This window comes from Thalia democratica, unplaced genomic scaffold (genome assembly GCF_965202585.1).
Source record: "Thalia democratica unplaced genomic scaffold, ktThaDemo2.hap1.1 HAP1_SCAFFOLD_341, whole genome shotgun sequence".
NCBI lineage: Eukaryota > Metazoa > Chordata > Thaliacea > Salpida > Salpidae > Thalia > Thalia democratica.
Window position 1 is genome coordinate 8,641 of NW_028139423.1, and position 23,238 is coordinate 31,878.

Genomic DNA, 23,238 nt, shown 5'->3' on the forward strand with positions numbered 1-23,238 from the left:
TTCAAGCATTTATACTTGACATAATGCCTATAGTCACTTGACATAATGCCCATAATCAGTTATTTAAAATCTAACAAAAAATAATGCAAATCAGGGAAAAATAATGTCAACCGTTTTTCATAAACACTTTTAAGTTTAGCTTTTTTATTACACATAAGATTTATTTACGCCACACATATTTCAATAATTTTTCATAGGTTATTAGATATCTATAAAATATGTGCACATTGAAAAACATAAGCAAAAGCTTACAAAAACAATTTTCTTACAAGTGCCATTAAATAAATTAAATAATTTGAACAGATTAAAGTGTTAAATACAAATTTAAATAAAATACATAATTTATTAACTTGTTACATCGAAAAGAGGATTGATCAATTAAGATGCATTTGAATAAAAGTAATTGTCATGAATTTAAACACAATTATAAAGCACAAAATTAAAAGCGATCATGATAACTCTCACGTTATGTAAACTCAATAACGATTTTCTTTAAATCAAAAACGTAATGAAGTAAACTAGAATTCTTAAATTAAAGAATAAACTACGTTTGAAATAAATTACAAACTATTTAAAGAATAAAAACTTTTGATTGTATGCAGATTTATTTTTTTATTTATTTTTTAACTGGTCACTTATATACTCTGACACAAAACTACTTTAACAAGTAAAAAACAACAAAAAAAAGCAGTGGTCATGAACATAGACAACAAAACTTGAATGAAATGGTTTGCAGCACTATGGGAACTCTAAAACTTTTAGTATAATAAACTCAATAAAATTAAAAATCATTAAGGTGTTTCCTAATTTATTATATAAATATATTTGAAAATTTTTCTAAAAAAAGAAAGTTTATTTTTGTGTAAATATTAAAGTGTGGAAAACTTGATAAACTACCTAAATTAAAAGCCATAAAAAAGATTACAATACTTATCAAAACAAAAAAACTTATGTCGAAATGTACAAAAAAAATCAGTTGTTTGATTTTTTAACACCATAGTATAAAGAATACACTATTACTTTGTTTTTTGAGTGCAACATTTTAATGCATAAAAACTTTAATTATCTAGTAATTGAATATATTTTTATTATTCTATCACTAAAATAAAATAACTTATTAATGTTAGGGCAAAACTTTGATTTTTAGTTATACCAGAACTTATAATACTTTTTATAAGCCATAAGTATTTAAATTTTACTAGAAAGCAGTGCCGTTTTGAGCACTTTTAGAGCCAAATAAAATTTGTGAGCCACTCTTTTTAAGCGATCCTAGTAAGGAGCTTCTTTTATTTTTTTCTCTTTTTCTTCCGACTAAACTAGAAAACGGATTACTTTTCATTAGTTTAGGTAAAGAGCTAAGGGAGCTGCGACTATTTTCCAAGTTATTGTTGTTATTTTGCTGTCTCATACGAACAGGAAGAGTTTGTTGCTGTTGATTTATAACTTCGCCTTTTAGCAAATAGCTTTCTGGTGGTTGATGATGACCGAATCCGGCAGTCTGTGTTTACAAATGTCCTTTTTTAATAAAAAAACTAAAAAGTTTATTATTAACTGTATAATAAAAATAGGTTAACTGTTTAGCGACAAAAGTTTACCACTAAGGCTTATTGCTCCAGTAAAGTAAATAGATTCAAATTTACTAAGGTGTCTTGAAACTACTTAGCTCGGTTAAGATTAAAATATTAAACAGACCAATTAAAATTCAATAAAAGTGAAAAAAAGTAGAACTAAATATTAAAAGCTACTAAGTATATTCAAATAAAAGATTACACAGGGTCCACCTCGTAACTTAAAATTTGATTAATTACTATATGTTTACTGAACCACCAGAACTAATTTTATTGTAAAAAAAGGGGCTTCCTATGGCCTTAAATGAAGCTATAAATATTTTTACAGGTGATGTAGAGTTAATAGTTCCAAGTGTAGCGATCAACTTCATGGTAAGATTTGATGACGCATCAATAATTTCTTTGACTTTCGAACAACTTTCCCATCGTACATCTTCACCACATATCTCTATTATTACATCATTTTCACAAACTCCTTTTTCCTAGTTAAATATCACTAGTTAATTTAAATGTTATCAATAAAAAACAAAAAATTACTGTAATTAAAGCTAATTTCTGTCACTACAGATCAAACCTTATGATTTTTTTAGTGCGATAAACTAAAAATAGTAATACTAGCGCCTTTTCATATGATTCAAACTAGCTATTACTTTTCTTAGTTTTTAAATTCATGAAAAAAAGAACTTGTTACTAGACAAAAAAGCATTTTAAAACCATTGTAAACTATTGACTGACAAATATTCTACAACAAACTTTATTTTTTAATATATAATGCTTCTTAAAAATCAAGTCAATTTTAAGTTCCCAGCATAAATATATATACGAATAAATGACATTTTGGTAATAATATTTACAGACAATCGATCATTATCCTTTAGTTATAAGAATACAAAACTAAGAGGAATTTGTTATTATTGTTGAGTGGAGAGATATTCTAAATTATTCTAAATAAATATTTTGGATCTAAGCCTATATATTCATGGCACAAAAATCAAACTATTTTCAAAGGTATAGAAAAGAAGAATTGCACTTATGATAGGCTCTCCTTAAGTTTGTATGAGATTTCATTAGTATAAGTCCTTATAAGTAATTAGACAAACATTTATAACAAATACCTTAGCATTCTTTTATACTTTTTTGCAAACAATTAATTCTATGTAACTAGAACTAAAGCTAGTTGTATGGTTTTTTAGCACGTTTAAAGCTTAATAAATTAATTTTTTGTTTAACTTTTATTGCAATACGCCGTTTCACTGCAGAGTAGCTCATCAGACACAAAAAAATCTGTAAAACAAAAATACAGAGCGATGAACTAAATAAAAATAGAAGTAAAAATAAAATAAAATTATGGGTAACCAAGTTTTTTTGTTAATAAAAATAATTAAACATAGGTAATTACAAATATTAGTACTTTATCAAAAGCTTATTTACTAATATTCAAGTATTATATAATAATAAGTACTTTACTGCTCACATTAGACAAGTTTTCAAATGTTGAAATTAGTTTGTATAGAAATGTTATACATGGCTGTTAAGACGATATCGTGGGTTTTCTTTTAATCTTAAATTCTACTTTGGGCATTTAGACTGATCGAAAATAGTTGAAAAATTCAAAAATATTTAAAACACATTTAATCTGTAAATTGCAAGCTAAGATTATTTAAAAAATATTTCTTGCTTTAGTACATTCACAGGTATTACCATAGCAAAAAGCTCGATGCTGAAAATATTATAAAACTCCAGATACTTCAAGTATATCTAAAGCAGTGTTTTGTATATAAAAAGTTAACTGTCAAAGAAAATTAAAACTACAATCAAGTAAAGCAAATTTCTAATTATTAAATAACTATATTTAAGCTGTTCTACTTGTCGACTGAAATAAAAAAAATGTATTTCGAATACAAAGAGACTGATGTAAATTATAATTACAAGTGTTATTTTCGAGTGTATGATAATATAGCATAATGGTTACGAAGTTAAAATATATTACAGATCAACCAATGGCTGCAGAAAATTTCCACAGAGTGAACTCAAGTTTAGTCATAAAGAATGCAGAAAAATTATTCTGACGTTATTAATTTACATTTAGTTGAGAACCTAAAGTGTATGGGTAATCTTTATAATGATTATTTGAATTTAGCGAAAATTGATATAAGAATTTAGCTACTTGTTTTGTAACTCTTTTATTACAAAGTGTAAGCAAACTAGATGTCTAACAAACAACACTTTTTAAAACATTAAACTGTTTTTTAAAGGTTGCGTTAGCGTGAATAGAAGAAAAATTTTGTGTGAATTTTTCTTTCAAGTAAAGTATACTTTATCTTTTTAAAACAGTTATACAGATTAATATATAAACTAACTCTACTGTTTAAAACTGTTTGTATAGTTTTAAATTCAAATAATTTCAGTTAATTCTAGTAATTGAAAAATAAACTTACAATTAGGATAAGTTTTTTCTTACTTCATTTTAATTATTTTTACTGAAATATTTTAGGTTAAAGTTCTATTAATTTCATAAAAATACCAAAAGTAGTTACTAAAGAACCTTCTCGACAGCCATTGAAATACATCTAAAGTTATGTAAGCATATATTTTTAGTTTTTTTAACTTCATTTAAGGTACATTAAAATTTAAATAAAAAAATATTTTACAAATAGTCATAATTAAAAAATATAGTACCTTTAACTTTTCTCCGACGCTATGAAGCCTTACTGGTGCATCGCCTTTTATTTGAAAAGTTAGGTCTATACTTAACTTTTTGAAATCAAAGTATCTATGTGCTCCAAGCTTCATTTTAGATGAAAATATCCCGATAGGTCCCTAGAAGAATAAACTTTATTATCTTTCAATCAAAACAATGATTCCAGTAAAAAAGGATATTCAAAAACTCTAATGAGTATTTATAAACTCAATTTAAATAAAAAACTTAAATAGCAGCTTCAATTTTTTTATAATTTTTTCTCACCATTTTCTTGAAAATATCTTTTACAGGAGCACTTGTAAAATCAGGACTAACACATTCACTGTCAACTTCCGTCTTTGCTGCACAAACAATTTTTTTTTTAACAGAATCAAACTAAAATCTCTTTTCTCGAGCCAAAAAAGATTTAATTTAGATAGTATAAATATCAGTAAAATTCATCAACTTTCCACTAAAAACAATAGAGAAAAATAAATAAATAAACTTTTTAAAAGAGTTATCTCATGTAAATTAAGTACTGATTTGTTCATTTTTCTATTTGTAATATTAATTATTCTTATTTCCCTATGCCTCTCCCCTAACAGACTATTGATTAACTTTTATTAATTTTGTACAAATGTGGTTTTATGTACTAAGTTTTCGCATTTTATATCAAGCAAATAAGTTTAAACTTAATTAATAGTTCTTTATAATTTAACCTTTGTTTAATATTTTGTTTGTGTTATTTTTTGTTGAATATAAATGAATTCTATTTTATCTTTATTTTTCTTCTTATGTGTCCTTTTGAAGTGGCTCAGATTTTGATGCCTGAGTCCAACATTGCACAATAAACAATAATAGTAATAATAAAAACTATTGAGGTAACCTTGAATCGATGGCGCTTCTGAGAGCTCAAAAAAGTCGTACTCATCTTTGTATTCATCTAATTTATTTTTGCATCTTTTATAAGAATGTTGCAGATACTGCTTTAAAACGTCTGTTGTTGACTCTTTATTTGAATCGTAGAGGTTGTACGTGTTTAATGAAATTTCATGCAACTTTGCTGCTTCTTTGAGGTGAGCTTTTCCTTAAATAAATAAAAAATTATATCAAGAGTAAACTCATAAATATAGTAATTTTAGTACTTATAAACTAGAGATTTATTTAGTAAAACATTTTATTATTAAAATGAATCAAAACAGTGCAAACTACTTACAAAATATGTTTTGGTGACAAGCAAATAAGACAAACCTAATCTTTTTTTGTCTTCATTTTTTGTTATTTTCTTTTGTTTTTTTAAATGTGCGGGAGCTGATACGTACAAAGCAGATAATAAGTTGCTTATTTCTTGAACTTCAATCTCATCTTTAAAATCATTAGTTGAAATATTATAATATATGAAAATATGTTGAATTTAGTAAATAAGTCTGTTATTTGATTCTATTTTAATAGTTTAAAAGCAATAATGTTTTTGGCTGTCGTCAGTATTGCTGATATTTTTGACCATCATACAACTATCGTAGACTGCACCGCGATGACCTGCAACTGACTACAACTATGCTATGGTTTTTGTTAGAATCCATCAGGTAGACATAGTCTAATCGAAAATCTTTAGATACTTTAATAAAATAAAAATCATTTTTAATGACAAAGGTAGTATAAGTTTAATAACATTTTTCAACCTAAATAGTAAATCTAAACTTTGAAAAAGTTTTAAATCATTGAATACATTATCAATATACTTTAACACTAATCTTTCTACATGTTATTACAATAACTACAATTTCTATGTCTTAAAGATCATTACTTAAATATAAGTTATCATTGTTGATAAAACGCTAAAAGTTAGTTTAACACTAATTAGTTTATATACACTATATGTGTTAACAGAAAATTTTTAGCTAACACATTTTTAAAAGCTTATACACACAAAAGCGTTAGATATTTGAATTTTAAGTTACTTAAATATGTTTAGGTTTTTAAGTAGTTAACAAAAGTTAAGCAATTCCGAAATAAAGCTTTAAGAAGTATCATAAATGCTACAAACCATTTGTAACAAAGTTTAATACTATAGTTTCAACTTTAAAAACTTATTGCTTATACAGTATAAGTATTAGATAACATACCAAACAGTTTTTATTCCAAAACAACAAGAAATGTATTTAAATCAAGTTATTTGAAAAAAATTAACCAAAAACTATGTAAATCAAAATATAAACACTTATATTCAACAAGTGTGTTGTTATTAATTTAATGAAAACTTAACTGACCGGACTGTTTAAGAAGACCCATAGCTGTGTAATAATGTGCAACTGCATCGTAATATATGCTTTTAACTTCACAAATAACACTCCACATGTCAGGTAAAAACGATGATAATTCACTTTGCATATCCATTAATGTATATTTATACTTTACCGAAACCTAAACAACAAAACACTTTTTAAATAAATTACGAATAATACCAAAAAATAATATTCTATTTATTTTGATATATACTGTAAAATGGTAGAAAATGTTGTACAATTTCTTAATTCTAGAATTAAATAAATATTTTTTGTTCAAATACATAACAATGATGTTCATAATAGATTACGATGTATATTAAAAAACAGCCAAAAACTTTGTTTAAGAATTAACACCAACTTTTTTTGCTTCACCAGCTAGGTGTATGCATTTTCTCAGCTCTACTTCAAATCCACCAAAAACTTTTAATTCATAAACACACTCTTGCGCTTGTGCTAGCATCAACTTAGTGATACACGATAAAAAATTGTGGGTGAGATCATGAGTTGGCGCATTGCTGAAGTTAAATCTCAGATAGTTGAAAGCTCCTTCAAAGTATAAAACGTACTTGATAAATAAATGCTTTCGGAAGTAGATCTAACTGAACTTTTTTATTGAGCATACCAACAATTTAAAAAAATCAAATATGAAAGTATAATTAGTGAAATTTTACAACATTACATTGTATTAAAAACAAATTTTAATGGACTAAAAAAAAATCAAATAAACATTCTTTTATAACTACTTTTGGTACAAACTATAAGAGTCATTAACTACATAATTATACTTTGGCTATAGATCTCTTATCAAAGGATAGTTGACCATTAATCTCGTTTGACGAAGTTACTGCACGGACGGCAATAAAAATTCGTATACTCGCTAGTGATGACCTTAGTAGGTGCACAATTCAGTTTCAAGGGGATCCGTTGAGTAATTATGACGTCACAGCGAAATAATGTTTTTAGCAGAATTAGTCTCGTTTGACGAAGTTACTGTACGTACAGAAATAAAAATTTGTATACTCCCTAGTAATGACCTTAGTAGGTGTACAATTTAAATTCAAAGCGATCCGTTAAGTAATTATGACGTCACAGCGAAATAACGTTTTTAACAGATTAGTCTTGTTTGACGAAGTTACTGCACGGACGGCAACGAAAGTTCGTATACTCGCTAATGATGACCTTAGTAAGTGCAATATAAAGTTTGAAGGTAATCCGTTGAGTAATTATGACGTCACAGCAAAATAACGTTTTTAGCAGAATTAATCTCGTTTAACGAAGATACTGTACGTACGTAAGTCTGCTTTTAATAAAACTATTACTTATAAAAATTTTGTTTTAATTTTCGGAATTGACGATAGTATAACATAAAAAACTGATAATTCAAAATTTAAAAAGTATTAATACTATAACTGCTATTTTGTTTACTTTACAGCGTTAATTAATACTTTTATTATCGTTGGTACTATCATTAGTGAATAGAATTAATGATATAAATTTTACCATATTACTGTAATTATTATTGTTATTTTATTACTATTTTTATATTATTATTTGTATTATAATTTTAATACATAAATAACTACAATAATATAAGAAAAATTTATATTAATTTACCTTTATAAAATTTTTCTTATGTTGGATACACAATTTTAGTAATCGACACGTCAATTAAATTTTTTACATTTATTATTGTGACAAAAGTTTGTTTTAAATTGTTTGTTAAAGTTATTATAATCTTCAGATATTAATAAAATCAGTTATTTTTATTCTTGTTATTGTTATTACCAACATCAGTATTGTAGTTTTTATTTTTGTTATCATTTTTCTATCTTGATTGTTTATTCTACAACTGTAGTTTATATTATAATTATTATTGTTAACATTATTATTGTTATAATTATTATTATCACATTATTATTATTATTATCATATTATTATTATTGTTATAATTTTTATTATTATTATTTTCATAATATAATAACAATAATTATTATTATTATACTATTGTAATGCAATCATAAAAACAACGTTTTAACGTTTCATAGTTTGTCCCTGGTATTGTTTTACTCCGTGGTTTTAAACTGTTTTTAAAATGTTTTATAGTGTTTCTAAGTCTTTAAAATCTAATGTTTACAAGCCAAACATGTAAACATTATTATGGATGAATTATGATACTAAATGGCTAGAAGTTGATTTCTTGGAAGACTTAAAAGAAAGAATCAACTATTTCAAGGTCTGAAGAAAACCAATCAAATGAACTAGAAAAGAATGTTTTAATATGTAAAGAGCAGTTGAAAAATTCTACCCAAATCCTACTCTGCTAAAAATAAGATGGATGGAAGTATTGTTATGTTTTATTAAGAGTAACTAAAAAATTTTTAATAATTAGTACTTTTTTATTTTACTTTGATAGTTAGATTAATTTTTTTTGTAATGCAGTGTGTGTAGACTTATTTAAATATTTGAATGTATTAATGTTGTAATACTCAATATTTTTGTTTTTAATAAAATTTTAATATTGCTTTGAATGTTGTTTATAAAACTAAAATTTATGTTATTAAAAATCTGTATTTTTTAAGTTTAAAGGTCACATTTACATTAAATAATACACTATTTAATTAGAAAGTTAAGAGAAAATATGTGTTAAAATTACTTAAAAAAAGTAACTTTTAGTAATCTCTTTCGTTTTGACAAACTTTTTTTTATTCTCTCGTTTTTTTTGTGTGAATTTCCACTAATATTTTGTTGCAAAAAATTGTACAAAAAAGTTGTGTCAAATAATACTGTTGCTACGCAACACGTATTATTCAGAACTATCCTTTATTTATCCTTTAACTATCCCTTGATAAGATGTGCATTACTTTGGCTGATGTACACATAATAATTAGAAAAGTACAGTATGTTTGCTGAATTGGTTAAGCAGCTAAGATATCAACTTCATTTCAAAACATTATTATAGTTATCAATCAAGAAATCAAAAGAAATCAACAGGTCTTTAAGATATCTACTAGTGTGTGCTGCCAAAGAGACCGTGTCAAATAAGCACGGCCTCCCTTTTGAATGAGTCGCCTATTTTTCACGGAGCATCACTTTTGTACGGCGTTAATTTTGCACGGATGACTTTTTGTGAAACTAATACAAAACTAAGTTAAGATAAAAATCAAATTAGAAATTATACTAAAAATTGGATATTGACAGTAAAGAATTGTTTATAAGTGACAACAGTGAAAAAGTGACGCCATTTAAAAGTAATAATCCGTGCAAAAATTACTATCCGTGCATTTTTGACACTAACTGTTTCTAAGATATGTTTTGTGAAGTATTATCTTAAAAAACGTTCAGAATAAAAAAAAATCATATTCAAGAATAAAGCAAGCATTCATTTAAACCAAGTACAAAAATTTCATACATTAAAAAAGCTGTTTATGGTTTACATCAAAAACCAAAATAAATTAAAAAAGAAACAATTAAACGTCAAAAAAAATTGTTGAAATATATTGATTTGAATTTTAAATAAAATTTGTATGGCGTAATTTAAAAAAAAAAGTAAGAATCTTAAATGTAATGTAACCTAAGTTTTAAAAGTTAACATTTTATGTGAAATGATATTTTTAAACATTACATTAAAAATGCAGCTGACATAAAATTATTTCAAGATTAAACTTATTTTTAAAACGATAACTTTTATGTTTATGTTGACATCTTTTTTTAATGTGTTTGATATTTTTCTAGTTGAAAAATATACTTTTTATGAGAAAACGTTTAAAGTTATTGATAAAGAAGTTCTTTTAATTTAAAAAATAAAAAACCTTTATAATATTAAAATTATATAAAAGAAAGTAAATTTTGTAAAATGTTTTGATGATAAAAAAAAGATTATAATAGAAATTAAAATTAAACTTGTGTTTTAAATTTGCTTAAAGTTGAGCGTAAAACTAATACCAAACGTATAGGTTAGTCTTATACATTGATCACATAAAATCAGGGATGATAGAAAAAATTAAATAAGTGTCTAATCCATGTTTACAAATAAAAAAATACCTATAATAATTAACTTTGATTAAAAATAAATTTTGTAGGTGTAAGAAAAAAAAAACTTAAACAAAGGTGTAGTGTTTTAAATGATAATAAGCTAAAATTTTATGCACGGCATAATGGAGGTCTAAATTAAAAAAAAATATTTGCTGTAATCAGAAATCTCAATTTCATACAGTAAACTTTAAAGTATAGTCGGTTTGGTAAAAAATTCAACATAAATCTTACAAAGAAAAATATTTCAATTGCTAATTTTCTAGAAAACTTTAAAGTTTAACTAAAACCCTTTTTTTGTTTCTTTAGGAATTAACCTTAATTTTTTAGGAAAAATTCCCAGCTTTAAACGAATTGGTTGTTTTAACGATTAAATAAACATTCAAAATTAGACATTTTATGACCAAAATATAATAAATATATTAATTATTTTATTATATAAACTCCCTAAAATCAACTGTTGATTATAATACTAAAACTTTTGAGAACGATTGCTTAAAAAATACAGAAGATAAATGTTTTATGAAGGAATCTTTTAGTGCTTTTTTAATTTGGTCCTTTGACAGGAACATATTGAACTCTGAGACTTTGTACTCTCATATCTCAAAAACTAATTAGAGTTTCAATTAACGGTAAAAACTAACCGCTAGCTAAGCTTAAAATATTCAAAATGATAAAAAAAAGATCTATAGTAAAAAATATCTAACTCCCTATAGCCTTAACATCTTTTTATCAAAAAAATAAAACGACGTATTAAGTTAGCCATCGTTACTTTAAAAATAAATAATTTCTCAGAGTCAACTTATAAACTTAAATACTTAGAAATCTTCTAATAGCCTTAAATAAACTAAAACTAAAAATAAAAGTCAAACTATAGTAAATTAAAAAATACAAAATTAAACATAAAAAGCAACATATAAAATTAACACAAAATAAAAACTAAGTTCTTACTTGAAATTGTAACAACTTATGAATAGGCCGACCACAAACTAAAATTATCAAAAATATTGAAGAGTTTTTAAACAATTAGCGTAACACAAAGCATATTTTTATCAAATCTTTATACAAAATATTTTGCTTAAACACTTAAGTTTTAGCAAAATTATTACTTAAAGTATTTTTTAGTACAAAATAAGAAAATTTAAGAAAAACACACCTGCCGAACGTTGTAAGTAGACAATAGCAGCTTGAATTTTGGATTTATTCGACCTATCACACTTACAAGCTAACTGAGAATAAAGCGAACCAACATTGAACAACACACAAGCTTTTTCGAGCGAAAAAGATTTTTGAACAGAAGGTATTCCAGTGAGTGAATCATACCTTTTTATTTTAATCTTATAGAAATTTTCAAATGTTAAAGTATTTTATATAAGTCTAAAGTTAGTTTCTTGTTTCTTTATACAACTAGGTACAACAAATTTCAAGCAAAATAAATGTTCTAATATAAAATTAATTTTAGTAAGAGTGGAAAGTCTAACATTAAAAAAATTAATCTTTTAGTTAATATATTATAAAACAAATATCTATTTACAATAATTGTATTGTAAACTAGTAAATAAAAACAATTTAAAACTTTTGATATTATATAAATACATTATATATATGTTTCTAAATATGACAGCATTACACAATAGTTCTAGTTAAAGTTTAAAATTATTGATACACTTAAAAAACTTCAGATAAAGTAGTGTTCCTAATTTGTAATAAATACTTTAAAATTCCAAATAAAAAGCAAAGGAGTTTAAACAAACAACAGTTTGCTTTAGATTTAATTTAGGTGATTTAATTTTAAACGTTAAAAGGCAACACAACCTGAAAGAACTAAATAGAATCATATACTAAAAACTACTAATTATTTCGCTACAAGAAATGCACATTATGCAGCTGACTAAATTTTAAACATTAAGTAAAAAAATTAAATGCTCACAACATTATAACTAATTTAATAACAGAATATGTTAAGAAATTTCATAATTTTAGAATACAAGTGCAAAATTTTCTTTGATGAGTAAAAACTTGAAATTTAATCTATTTGTAAAATATAAATAATGTTTCAACAAAACAATACTTCTTTGTAAAAATTAGTATTCTTTTAAAAATATATATTTTCATAAAACTACATTACTGCAATACTTAAGATACTTTTAAGTAAAAGCTATGTAAACTGGGCGAAAACGTTTAAATAAAATGTATATATTTTTAAGTATAGAAATCATATTAAAAAATATACATTCAATAGTTTTAGAGAATAAAACTTTTGGTTCAAGTATAATGCGTTGGACTGTTTAAAAAACCAAGTTAAAAAAAATTGATATTTTTAGGTTTCAATTGCTCAAAATCTAAACGAAACATGTCAATCGGATCGAATTCGTAGTATAGTCGTTTGACTGAAAAAATAATTTCACTTATCAAATGTCTAAAACACCTTAGTATACAAAAAGTTGAGCATATAACCAATACAATCACTACAGTAAATTGCTTGCTTTAAAATTTACGGTTGTTGTTATTATGGTCTACAGATTTACCGTAAATAAAATAAAATAATATATAAAAAATTATGCTTTACTTACTTATTATGATGTGCTTGTAAATATTTACTACTTTCATTTAATTACATTTGATTATTTAAAACTTTGAAAGATTGTTTTTACGGAACATTACAATGCTCTAGTTTATGCGCGGATAAAATGTTTTCAATAACTGTTAAGCCTGTAGGCGGTTTTAGTATCATTTTCTTATTAGGTTCGCGTAATTAGAAGTTCAATACAGAAAAGGCTTTTAAGTATATAAGTTTAAACCCGTAATCAAAAAAAAAAAATTGTGTTGATTTCCTAAATAATTATAAATTTAAATGTTTATCTTTTAAGGGGATATTTCAATATTTTTATTGTGCATTTAATGCTATAATAACACAAAAAACACTTCTGGTTTAAACTTTGAACAACTACATTACACAGGTACGTACACTCCCATAAGTCTTACAAAGATATATAATTCAAAAAATAAAAATAGCAATAGAAAAACTTTCAATTAAATATTTTTCAACTACCAATGAAAATAAAGAACACGCGGAAAGAACTTTGTTGAAAAGTGAAATCTGCTTTCTATAAAATACAGTTGATTGTAATATTTCAGCAACGCTAAAATTCCTTCTTCATTTCTAAATGGATTTTTAATAGAATTTCTTAAATCTTGCAAATCTAAAATTTCGTCTGTATAATTATCAGTATTTTCACCATAATGAACGGATATTCTTTCCTGTTAACTTATTATTATAAAAAACAAAACAAAATAAGTAAAATTGATTCATATAAATATTATGTTGAAAAATATTAAAACTAAATAAAACTATATGTAAACTAAATGAAGTTTACTGATAATAAATTTATAAGCTTATGAATAATTATTTAACAAGTAAAATTTTTTGTCAAAGTATATACACACGATTTAACTATTCTATCTTTTACCAGGTTTTGGTAAATAAAATTTGAGGTTTTACTGTAAACAATTTTGTTGGAATTTTCTTTGATATGAAAAAAAAACTATAATTTAGAAAAAAATTAATAAAATTTTTAAACAAAAGGTTGAAACTAATTACTTTGAATTTATATTATACCTCTAAAAACGGAATCCAATTAACTTCAGTAGTCTCTTTTAATCCAAGTGGAATCAACGGAATGTTTACTACTTTCCCACTGTAAATTAGTAATTATTTTACAAAAACCATAAAAACAAATTTCAATTAAACTGTTTAAATATTTTCTTTCAATTAAAACAAATTAATGTGAAATGAACTTGAATACAAGTCCCTACTAAACTAGTTTTCTACAAATTAGTAAAAAGTTTAAAAGCGCATATTAAGATTAAAAATTTGCTAGCTAAAAATATACATGCAACGTTGTAAATAAAAAAATTAAATGTTTATCTTTAACAGTGTTTCAGTAGTATGATAAAGTATTAGGTATTAATTTCTAAAATCGTAGGGAAGATAGATTTCAAGTGACTTTTATATATTCATCGTTTTAGCTTTCCCCTCCCATAATTTACCTATTGTACACTATAACTCTAATTCGATGAATCTGAAGAGTATGTTTAAACATTAAAATGATGTAAAAACAATTTATAGCTTAGTTAAAACTCTACAAATTAAGATCAAACTAAAAAAAAGTTATTTATCTCTTTTCCTATGACCTTTAATAACTAAATTATAATCATGACAAGAGACTAGTTTCTGAGTTTAAAAACAAAATAAGCGATCAAAATATTTGGTGCTAGTACCTGGTGTACGAAAAAAAACTTCGGTCATTGAGTATACCACTTGGATATAATTAAACTTCATTGTCCACAAGTATTGTGTAATTTTGTATTTTATATTATTTTTAATTAAATCAGTTTTAAATTCTTGCAACTTAATGCTAGCAATTTCAATTTTTTAAATACTCCAATATGATGTAGTATATCTAGTCTTTAAGTTACATGATATTTAACTTTAATTTGTAAAATTTACCAAAATAAATAAAAAAAATTAAATATGTATATTTAAATATGCAAAAATATCTATATTATATGCAGTGTTTTACTTCACTTTTAATTAAATAAAGTTTAATATTAATCCTTTTTTTAATAACTTTTGAGTAAGTATACATATTTACTAAAATACAACTAATTTAAGTAACCATAAAAATTCTATCAAACTACAAAGAAAATAAAATTATATAAATACTTAAAAACATTACTATGATTATATATTTTTGATAAAAATTCTTCTACCGTAAAATATTTTTCTTGAAGGAAATATTAAATTAAACATACTTTTTTAACACAAAGAAAAGAAAGTTTAACTAAACGAAACAAGTTTAAAACTTTACTTTTTCAGAATTACTTCAAGTAAGTTTACACCGAACACTTATCTTAATAAAAATTTCATTTAGGTTTAATTAAAAGAAAATCCGTTTAAAAAATAGAAAGTATAACTGTTTAGTATTTTATTTCAGAATCTAATTTTGCTGAGGTAAAAGAATTGTTTCAATAAAATCGGTAGGTTTTCTAGTTTTAGTGACATAAATATTTTCATAAAATGCTAAAATTATTCAACTTTTTTATAGTGACGCTATCAAAAAACTTTGGAAAAATTTTCATCCTTTAAATCAAAACAAAGTGGTTGCTACAATAACAAACACAAAATGCTATTTTAAAACTGTTTTCCTAACCTAAGCAAATTATTGAAATATTTAAAAAGTTCTATTTTTTAATTAATTGAGCAAAAAGAAATAAATATAATTGTTAAACAATTATTTTTTTTTATAAAGTAGGACTATTCATATAAAAATATGTGAAAAGTAAAGAATAATTTATATGCAAGCATTTCATTTATTCTTGCAAATCTAAGCATAAACAAAATTAATCTTATTCTGATTTAAATTACTAAATAATAATGAAGTTGTGTTTACAAATTTAAAGTTTAAAACAGTTAAATTGTGTTACAACTTTGTTATAATTTTTATTATACTAATGTATTTTTGTCAAGCAGGTTCTTTTTTTTAAATAAATTGGTCGAAAAAGCAAAGAGCTATGTTGGATAGTTTATTTTAATTTATTTAAACCTAATAAGTTGTTGTTTTTTTTTTTTTTGATATTCTGAAATTAACTAGCTTTACAAGTTTCTAACTTTAATACTATTGAATTGAATTAACAAAGTTTTTTTTTCTAACTTCAATTTTAGCATTTTTTGTGTTTAATAATAAATTTATTATCAAAATTATACAAAACAATAAAATATATTTGTTAAAAAATTTCAAAAAAAAATTTTTTTAATAGATTATGAAAAAAAATCTTAATTATGTAATAGATTTTTTGTGTCAAATCAAAATTTTACTACTGAAAATGTTAAAATTATTAAAAATTTCAGGTTTTTCCAGGTTTTTTGATATAAATTCCGGGTTTTTTTCAAAATTTCTCAAATTCCAGGTTATTTTAACCTAAATTGTCAAATTCAAGGTTTTTACAGGTTTTCAGGTAAAGTGGCAACCATGAAAAAAGCTAAAAATATAAACTGTTAGTCAATCTTTAAGATTACAAAAACTTTCATTAATTTTGAGTAATATTAATTTCTGTAAACAGTTTCTGATTTAAAAAATGAATTAAAAAAATTCACTTTCAATTTACTCAAAAGTCTTTCAAATCACCAAAAATATATTTTTTTCTTATTTTTTCAAGCTATTGACTTCAAATTTTCATGAAATGTTCCTTACATAATGAGAAAAATTTAAACTGTAAATATTTGATAAATTAAAAACATGAAAATTTTATATGAAAAAAAATAAAAATTTAAATTCACTTATTTTCTTCTTTATTAATGAAAAACTTTTAGACAAAAGGACGACTTAAAATCTAATACATATATTAACTAACGTTAGTATATTGTTAAAAACAAATTAAAATAAACAAGTTTTAAAAGTTATCACAGTAATAAAAAAGTTTAAATAAAGTGATTTTGAATCAAATTTAAATCCATAAAAAATTAAGTCCATGTTTGGTCTTTTTATGAATATTTTGTTAAACTGTTAAACTGTTTCACAAAAATTATAATGAAGAAAAGTTAGTACAAGTTGGCATGTATAAGTTTAAATAATGTTGTTATGCATTAAGCACAATTTTTTTTTCTTTTGTATATTATTACAAAGGTAACCCATAAAATTTAAGGCTTTAGAGCATTTTTAAAAACAGAGAACCCATAAATTTACTAAGTCATTTTATGGGTTTTCTTGTTGTTGCAGCAAAAATTTTGCAAAAATTGCTAAACTTTTTTTAAGGTGACATCAGCAATATACTTGAAAAGTTTTTTAGTTCTTTTACTAGTAAACAGCGGTTGCTACAATAACAAAACTAAATTTTTAAATGTTACAACTATTTTCCTAGTCTTAGCAAGTTATCAAAATGTTTTAAATTTATATTTATATGAAAAGCAAGTTAAACTTTACATCAATTATAACAAAAAAATTAGTAAGCATATATATGTTTTAATTAACATATTTTGCTTCAAACACAGAAATAAATGTTCAATTATTTTTCTGCTGTAGGTATTATAAAGGAAACCCATTAAGTTTAAAGCTATATAAACACTTACTAACAAGAGGGATACCATCAATTTACTAATTTAAGAAATTATATAAAATTAAAGTTTTTGGAAAATTATCTTCATGTTTTAAAAATTTCTTTCAGGTTTTTGATGTACTTGTTTTTAGGTTTATTTTTAGATTTTGTTTTTAAATTTATATTTATAATGTTTTAAATTTATATTTATATGAAAAGCAAGTAAACTTTACATCAATTATAAACAAAAAAATTAGTAAGCATATATATGTTTTAATTAACATATTTTGCTTCAAACACAGAAATAAATGTTCAATTATTTTTTTGCTGTATGGTATTATAAAGGAAACCCATTAAGTTTGAAGCTATATAACACTTGCTAAAAAGAGGGATACCATCAATTTACTAATTTAAGAAATTATATAAAAAAAGTTTTTGGAAAATTATCTTCATGTTTTGAAAATTTCTTTCAGGTTTTTGATGTACTTGTTTTTAGGTTTATTTTTAGATTAAATAAGTTTAAGTTAAAAAACTGTGTTAAATAGTATAACAACATTGAAAAGATACTGTAAAGCTATTTAAAATATTTTTTTTAATTTAAAAAAAAAACTGACGATGACAATATAATTTTATAAATATGATAGATTTTTTGTGTCATATCACTACTAAAAATGTAAAAAATGTTCAAAATTCCAGGTTTTTCAGTGATTTTTGTTCAAAATCCCAGGTTTCTCCAGGTTTTTTAAGTCTAAATTATCAAACTCCAGGTTTTTCAGGATTCGAGGTTAGTGGCCAACCTGAAAAAAGCTGCAAAAATGACAACGAAAATAAAATAGCTTTACAAATTTATCTATAAAAAACTTTACCAAAACAAGTATACAAAAAAATACAAAAAAATACATCAAGTGAAATTAAATTGATTAAGATTATAAAAAGGAAACACATAAAAGAAAACTTATAAAAAGACCAACCCCAATAAAACATGCGATTTAGTCTTTAAATTATAATAGTGGTAATATCTTTATATTTAGTACGTTTGTATTTAACAGAGATTGAACTTTTATTTTAAATATTATTTTTTTTTACTTTAAAATATAATAGTGGTAATGTCTTTATATTTAGTACGTTTGTGTTTTACAAAGATTGAACTTTAATTTTACACAACCGCTGAAAATTAGAAATTTGTTTAAATCTTTTGGGACATTAAACATTTTTGAATAGTATAAAGAAATTAATAAAAAGTGTCTTATTGTGTTCAATATGTACTAACTCTCTGATATGGATATTATTTGACTAGCCTTGCTGTAAAAACTATTAACATTTTCTCTTTTAAAGAACTGTAGTAGGACCAAATTAAAATATAAACACGTTAAAAACTACCTTTTACTTTGGTATGGCTCTACTTTTGAATTTATCAAGCTGAGCTCTTCTTTTAAAAGTTGTAAATTTTGAGTTTAGATAACTTAGTTCTAAAGCAACGGATTCTTTTACCTTCATATTTGTAGAAGCAACTAAAGGATTATTGACTATTAAAAGGTAGCTTACCACATAATAAGTAAACTACTAAAATAAAAAAGAAAATAACTAAATAAGATGAAAGTACATTCAATCTTAAACAAACTAATACATCATAAAATTTATAATTATTTTGATTTACTTTTAAAACTAGAAACTAGAAAAAACTTTAATACTCTAGTTTGAAAGTACTTTTTTTTCTAATTAAAATATTAAATAACTTGAATATTTAAGATTTAAAACTTGTTATCTGAATAAAACTTTAAAATTTTGTTTAAAGCCGATACATGTTAAAAAAAAATCAATTCATATTAATCGGAACTATATAACTTTAAAATTATAATATTATAATAATTACTATTATTATTTTTTCAGGTGTCTAAGATTAATGTACACTATTTGTTCAGACAGTGAATTTATATTTTTTAGTAGAGGACAAATTGTTAAAATTTTAACAATGCTATTTCACTGTTCTAATTTTTGAACAAAAACACGCTTTTTGTTGCACATACTTTCCAGGTAATTGTTTTTAATTTCTTCCAGGTTTTTAAAAAACAAGTTTATGGTCCATTTATAGTTTAAATTTAAACTTAAGGTAAAAAAAACTGTCTTAAAAACAGTTTAAAAATATTGAAAAGATATTGTAAAACTACTTCAATTGTGATTTTAATATAAAAAAATTAATGATACAAAAAAAAAAACTTTTTTTATGATAGACTTTTTGGTATCTTATTGAATTTTTATTAGTTTACATGTAGTAGTAATTTAAAAATTTAGTTTAAATAGTAATTTTGTTAGAAATTCCAGTTTTTTTTCAAACTTTCTCAAATTCAAGGGGTTTCCTGGTTTATTCTTGCCTAAAATATCAAATTCAAAGTTTTTCAAAGATTCCAGGTTTTTTGGTAACTCTGACTTCAGTTTATTACAAGACATTATTAAGTAATAATGGCTTATACAAATAGAATGACGCTTATTTAATTGACAAAGTTTGTATTATAATAAGTTAATTGGCAAAATATGTGTAATAAAAAAGTGTTTTTGTTCAAAAATTAAAGACAGTGAAATTACAGTGTAATAAATTTAATAAATTTTCATCTGCTTACAATAATAATATACAATGTACATTTACAAAAACTTTGAAATTAATTAAAACTACTTTTTCAGGTTAATATATTAGGGTTTAAACTTAAAGAATTTATTTACAAAAAATTTTATGCACTGACTTTAATAAGTTTTCTGCCCCTGCTCTAAGCCTTAATTGTTTTGTCATCTTTTTATTGATCACAAATCGTTCTGACTGTATTTTACTTCTAATAGTAACCATTCTTGAATCACTTCCCTGTAAAATAAACAAAATAATTAAATGATGCATAACTAAACCATTTTACAAAATTAAACAGACAAAAGAAAAATAAATCAATTTTTGATCTACAAAAATTATAAAATATGTTTCCTACAAGTTGTTTAAAAATTTATTGAAGATTATTTGGAGAAAGTTTTAAAATGATTGCTCAAAAATGAATGAGAAGTTAAATTTATAGTGAAACACTATTTTTCCTTTTTAGGTTGTGCTTACAATAAAGAACCTATAGAACTGTCTATCTTTGATTGCTTATATATCAAAAGCTAATTTTAATTTAAACAAGCAGTAAAGAATAACTGGTAGCTTAACTAATTATGTAAAGAATAAGACTAAATTTCAAAAAAAAAGGGTTTTCCCCTATGCCCTTAAAGCCATAAGGGTCCCACACTTTTTTTACAAAAATTAACATAGAACCTAGTATAAAAGCTAAGTGTATAAACTAAAAGATACTTTTCATTAACTAAAAAAATTAGAGGCAATTTAAAGGATTTTTGATTAGTTCATGTTTTGATGTCAATAAAAAACTATTTTGACACAAGCACGAATAACTTTAGCAGAGAAATCTCGAGCAGGAGAAACTTGAACAAGGCCAGAATAAATATATATTGTTTATTGAACGACAAAAAAATAGCTCAAAAGGTTTGGTCCAAGGACATTTCATACACCAGAACAGTTTAACGTCATACCCAGGACAAACAATTTTAGTTTTAGTTAAAAAAAAAAGTCGGTTTAAATATTTAAGAAAACATATTTTTTTACATTAAACTTTTTTATAACTACTTTGATTCTTTAAGTAAATATTTTTTTTTTACACAGACTAATATATGCAGTTGCAATGTAAAAAGGTCTTAAATTAATCTAAAATAAAAGTATTAAGTTTTGGGACTTTTTTCTTCTCTGCAGCTCCTAAACAAAAAATACCACGTGATGCCACTGGTGTGCAGCAACATAAACTGCCTTGTATACAGTTATTTCTCATCAATCAAAATTCCTTTTGTTTTAAAATTTAACTCAACTGCATACTTTATATAAAACACAATAGCACTAGAGAAAGTATTAAACTGCCCTATACACCCTATTGCTTTATCCAATTTTTTTTTTGTTTTTGCAGATTTGTAAGTTTAAGCTAGCTACTTTTTGCAACAGAGTATTCTTCCTTCGACACTACAGGCACACAATAAACAAACGGTCACTATAGTTGTATACTGATCTTAAGTAAAATAAATCAGGCAATGTACATAAGTATGGAAATAGTACTTTTAGTCTATCTAATTTAAAAGCTATATAAGCTTACTAAGTAAGTTGTTTTTAACCTAACTATTTTCAAGTAAGCTCTTATTTACTAACTCTAATAAAGGTGCTTTGTGGATATTCATCATTATTGTTACTCTTTAGTTTAGGAATGTGGTTTTGACTCATTTATTATTTATATTAGTATACTGTTAATTTTACTACTTAAAACTGTTGATATTTAACAAAATTGAAAACTTATTTTTAGCATATTAGGTTTTTAATTTAATTGCACACAATAAATAAGTAATATATTACTTCCAGTACCTTATGTATAAATACTTTTTAATGCAGTTTTATAGTTTTTTAACTATCAAAACTTTAAACAAAAAAATTTCTAAAATTTTTAATTTATGTAAAAAACCCATATTAGAAAAAAACTATTTAAAACAAAAGATTATAAACTAAAGTCAAATAAACTAAACATCAGTCATTTGATTTTAAAAAAGGGGTTGTACATCTTGTATTTAAAGTTAAGATTGAATATTTTTTATTTTTATTTAAATCACCTGACTTTTAATATACTTTATCTGAAAATATTAAATAGCACAGTGGGCTGGCAAGAAACAAACTCATACTGATCAAAAACAAACTCATACAAGGAGTCAATTGTTAAAAATAATAATAAGAAAAGTTTTTGTTTTGTCAAGTTGTTATTTGATCAAACATACAAAATTATAAATTTAAAAAAAAAGAATATTTAAAATAAAACAAGACAGATTTCATAAAAGTCATGTGTGTCTAGAATTTTCGAACTGTACTTGGTGTAACTTTAATTAAAGTGTTTAACATATTTTAAAAGTATTTTTTGATAGTAAAGAAACATCAGTACAGTGCTTCCTCTTATTATCCGGCCATGTTGGGAAAGCTTTTATTGTTAATAGTCTTTGGCAGTATAAAAACAAAATTTTGTTTCTTAATAATCTTAATATTATGCAATGCATATAAATTGTACACTGTTAATAAAAACATTATCTGATAATTTAAATAATAAATAATGAACTTTACACGACTAACAGCAACAGAGATAACCTTTGACCGGTTTTATCTTTATTAGGACTTTTCAGGCAGGCATAGGTTGTCTCTGTTGCTGTTACTTGTATTTTGCATACCTATTTAATAATCAACCTATATTTTTAAGTGAATAAACCATGTTGGTGAGTTATGATCAAAACACAAAAAACAAAAAAAAAACAGTACAAACAAGAAAACAATTTACTTCAATCTGTCCTTTTGCCAGTCAGTAATTACAAATATTGGAAAAACTTTATCACAGATATTAGACAAACACTTCAAACAAGATCAAAAAATAAATAAAATAATAAATAGAAGCAATTGCAAAATATCTTACAGTTGCATGAATAACATTACAAAAAAACTTAAAGTATAAAACAATGAAGAAAATAAAAC

General features: G+C 23.8%; 2 protein-coding genes across 2 annotated transcripts; both read right to left on the reverse strand.

Annotated features, from left to right (window-relative positions):
* Nucleotides 1–1,198: 1,198 nt before the first annotated feature.
* LOC145846204 (rhophilin-2-A-like) lies at nt 1,199–13,809 on the reverse strand. The gene is made up of 10 exons (XM_082953116.1): nt 13,618–13,809; nt 11,722–11,888; nt 6,895–7,082; nt 6,519–6,672; nt 5,500–5,613; nt 5,135–5,335; nt 4,534–4,610; nt 4,248–4,388; nt 1,895–2,050; nt 1,199–1,498 (listed from the first exon to the last, which is right to left on the reverse strand). Exons 3-10 carry the CDS (start codon nt 6,994–6,996, stop codon nt 1,199–1,201), a joined length of 1,245 nt encoding a protein of 414 aa, XP_082809242.1. The 5' UTR covers nt 6,997–7,082; nt 11,722–11,888; nt 13,618–13,809.
* Nucleotides 13,810–14,178: 369 nt separating this feature from the next.
* Nucleotides 14,179–22,000, reverse strand: LOC145846201 (rhophilin-2-like). The gene is made up of 3 exons (XM_082953114.1): nt 21,886–22,000; nt 20,399–20,514; nt 14,179–14,263 (listed from the first exon to the last, which is right to left on the reverse strand). Exons 1-3 carry the CDS (start codon nt 21,955–21,957, stop codon nt 14,179–14,181), a joined length of 273 nt encoding a protein of 90 aa, XP_082809240.1. The 5' UTR covers nt 21,958–22,000.
* Between the last annotated feature and the right edge of the window lie 1,238 nt (nt 22,001–23,238).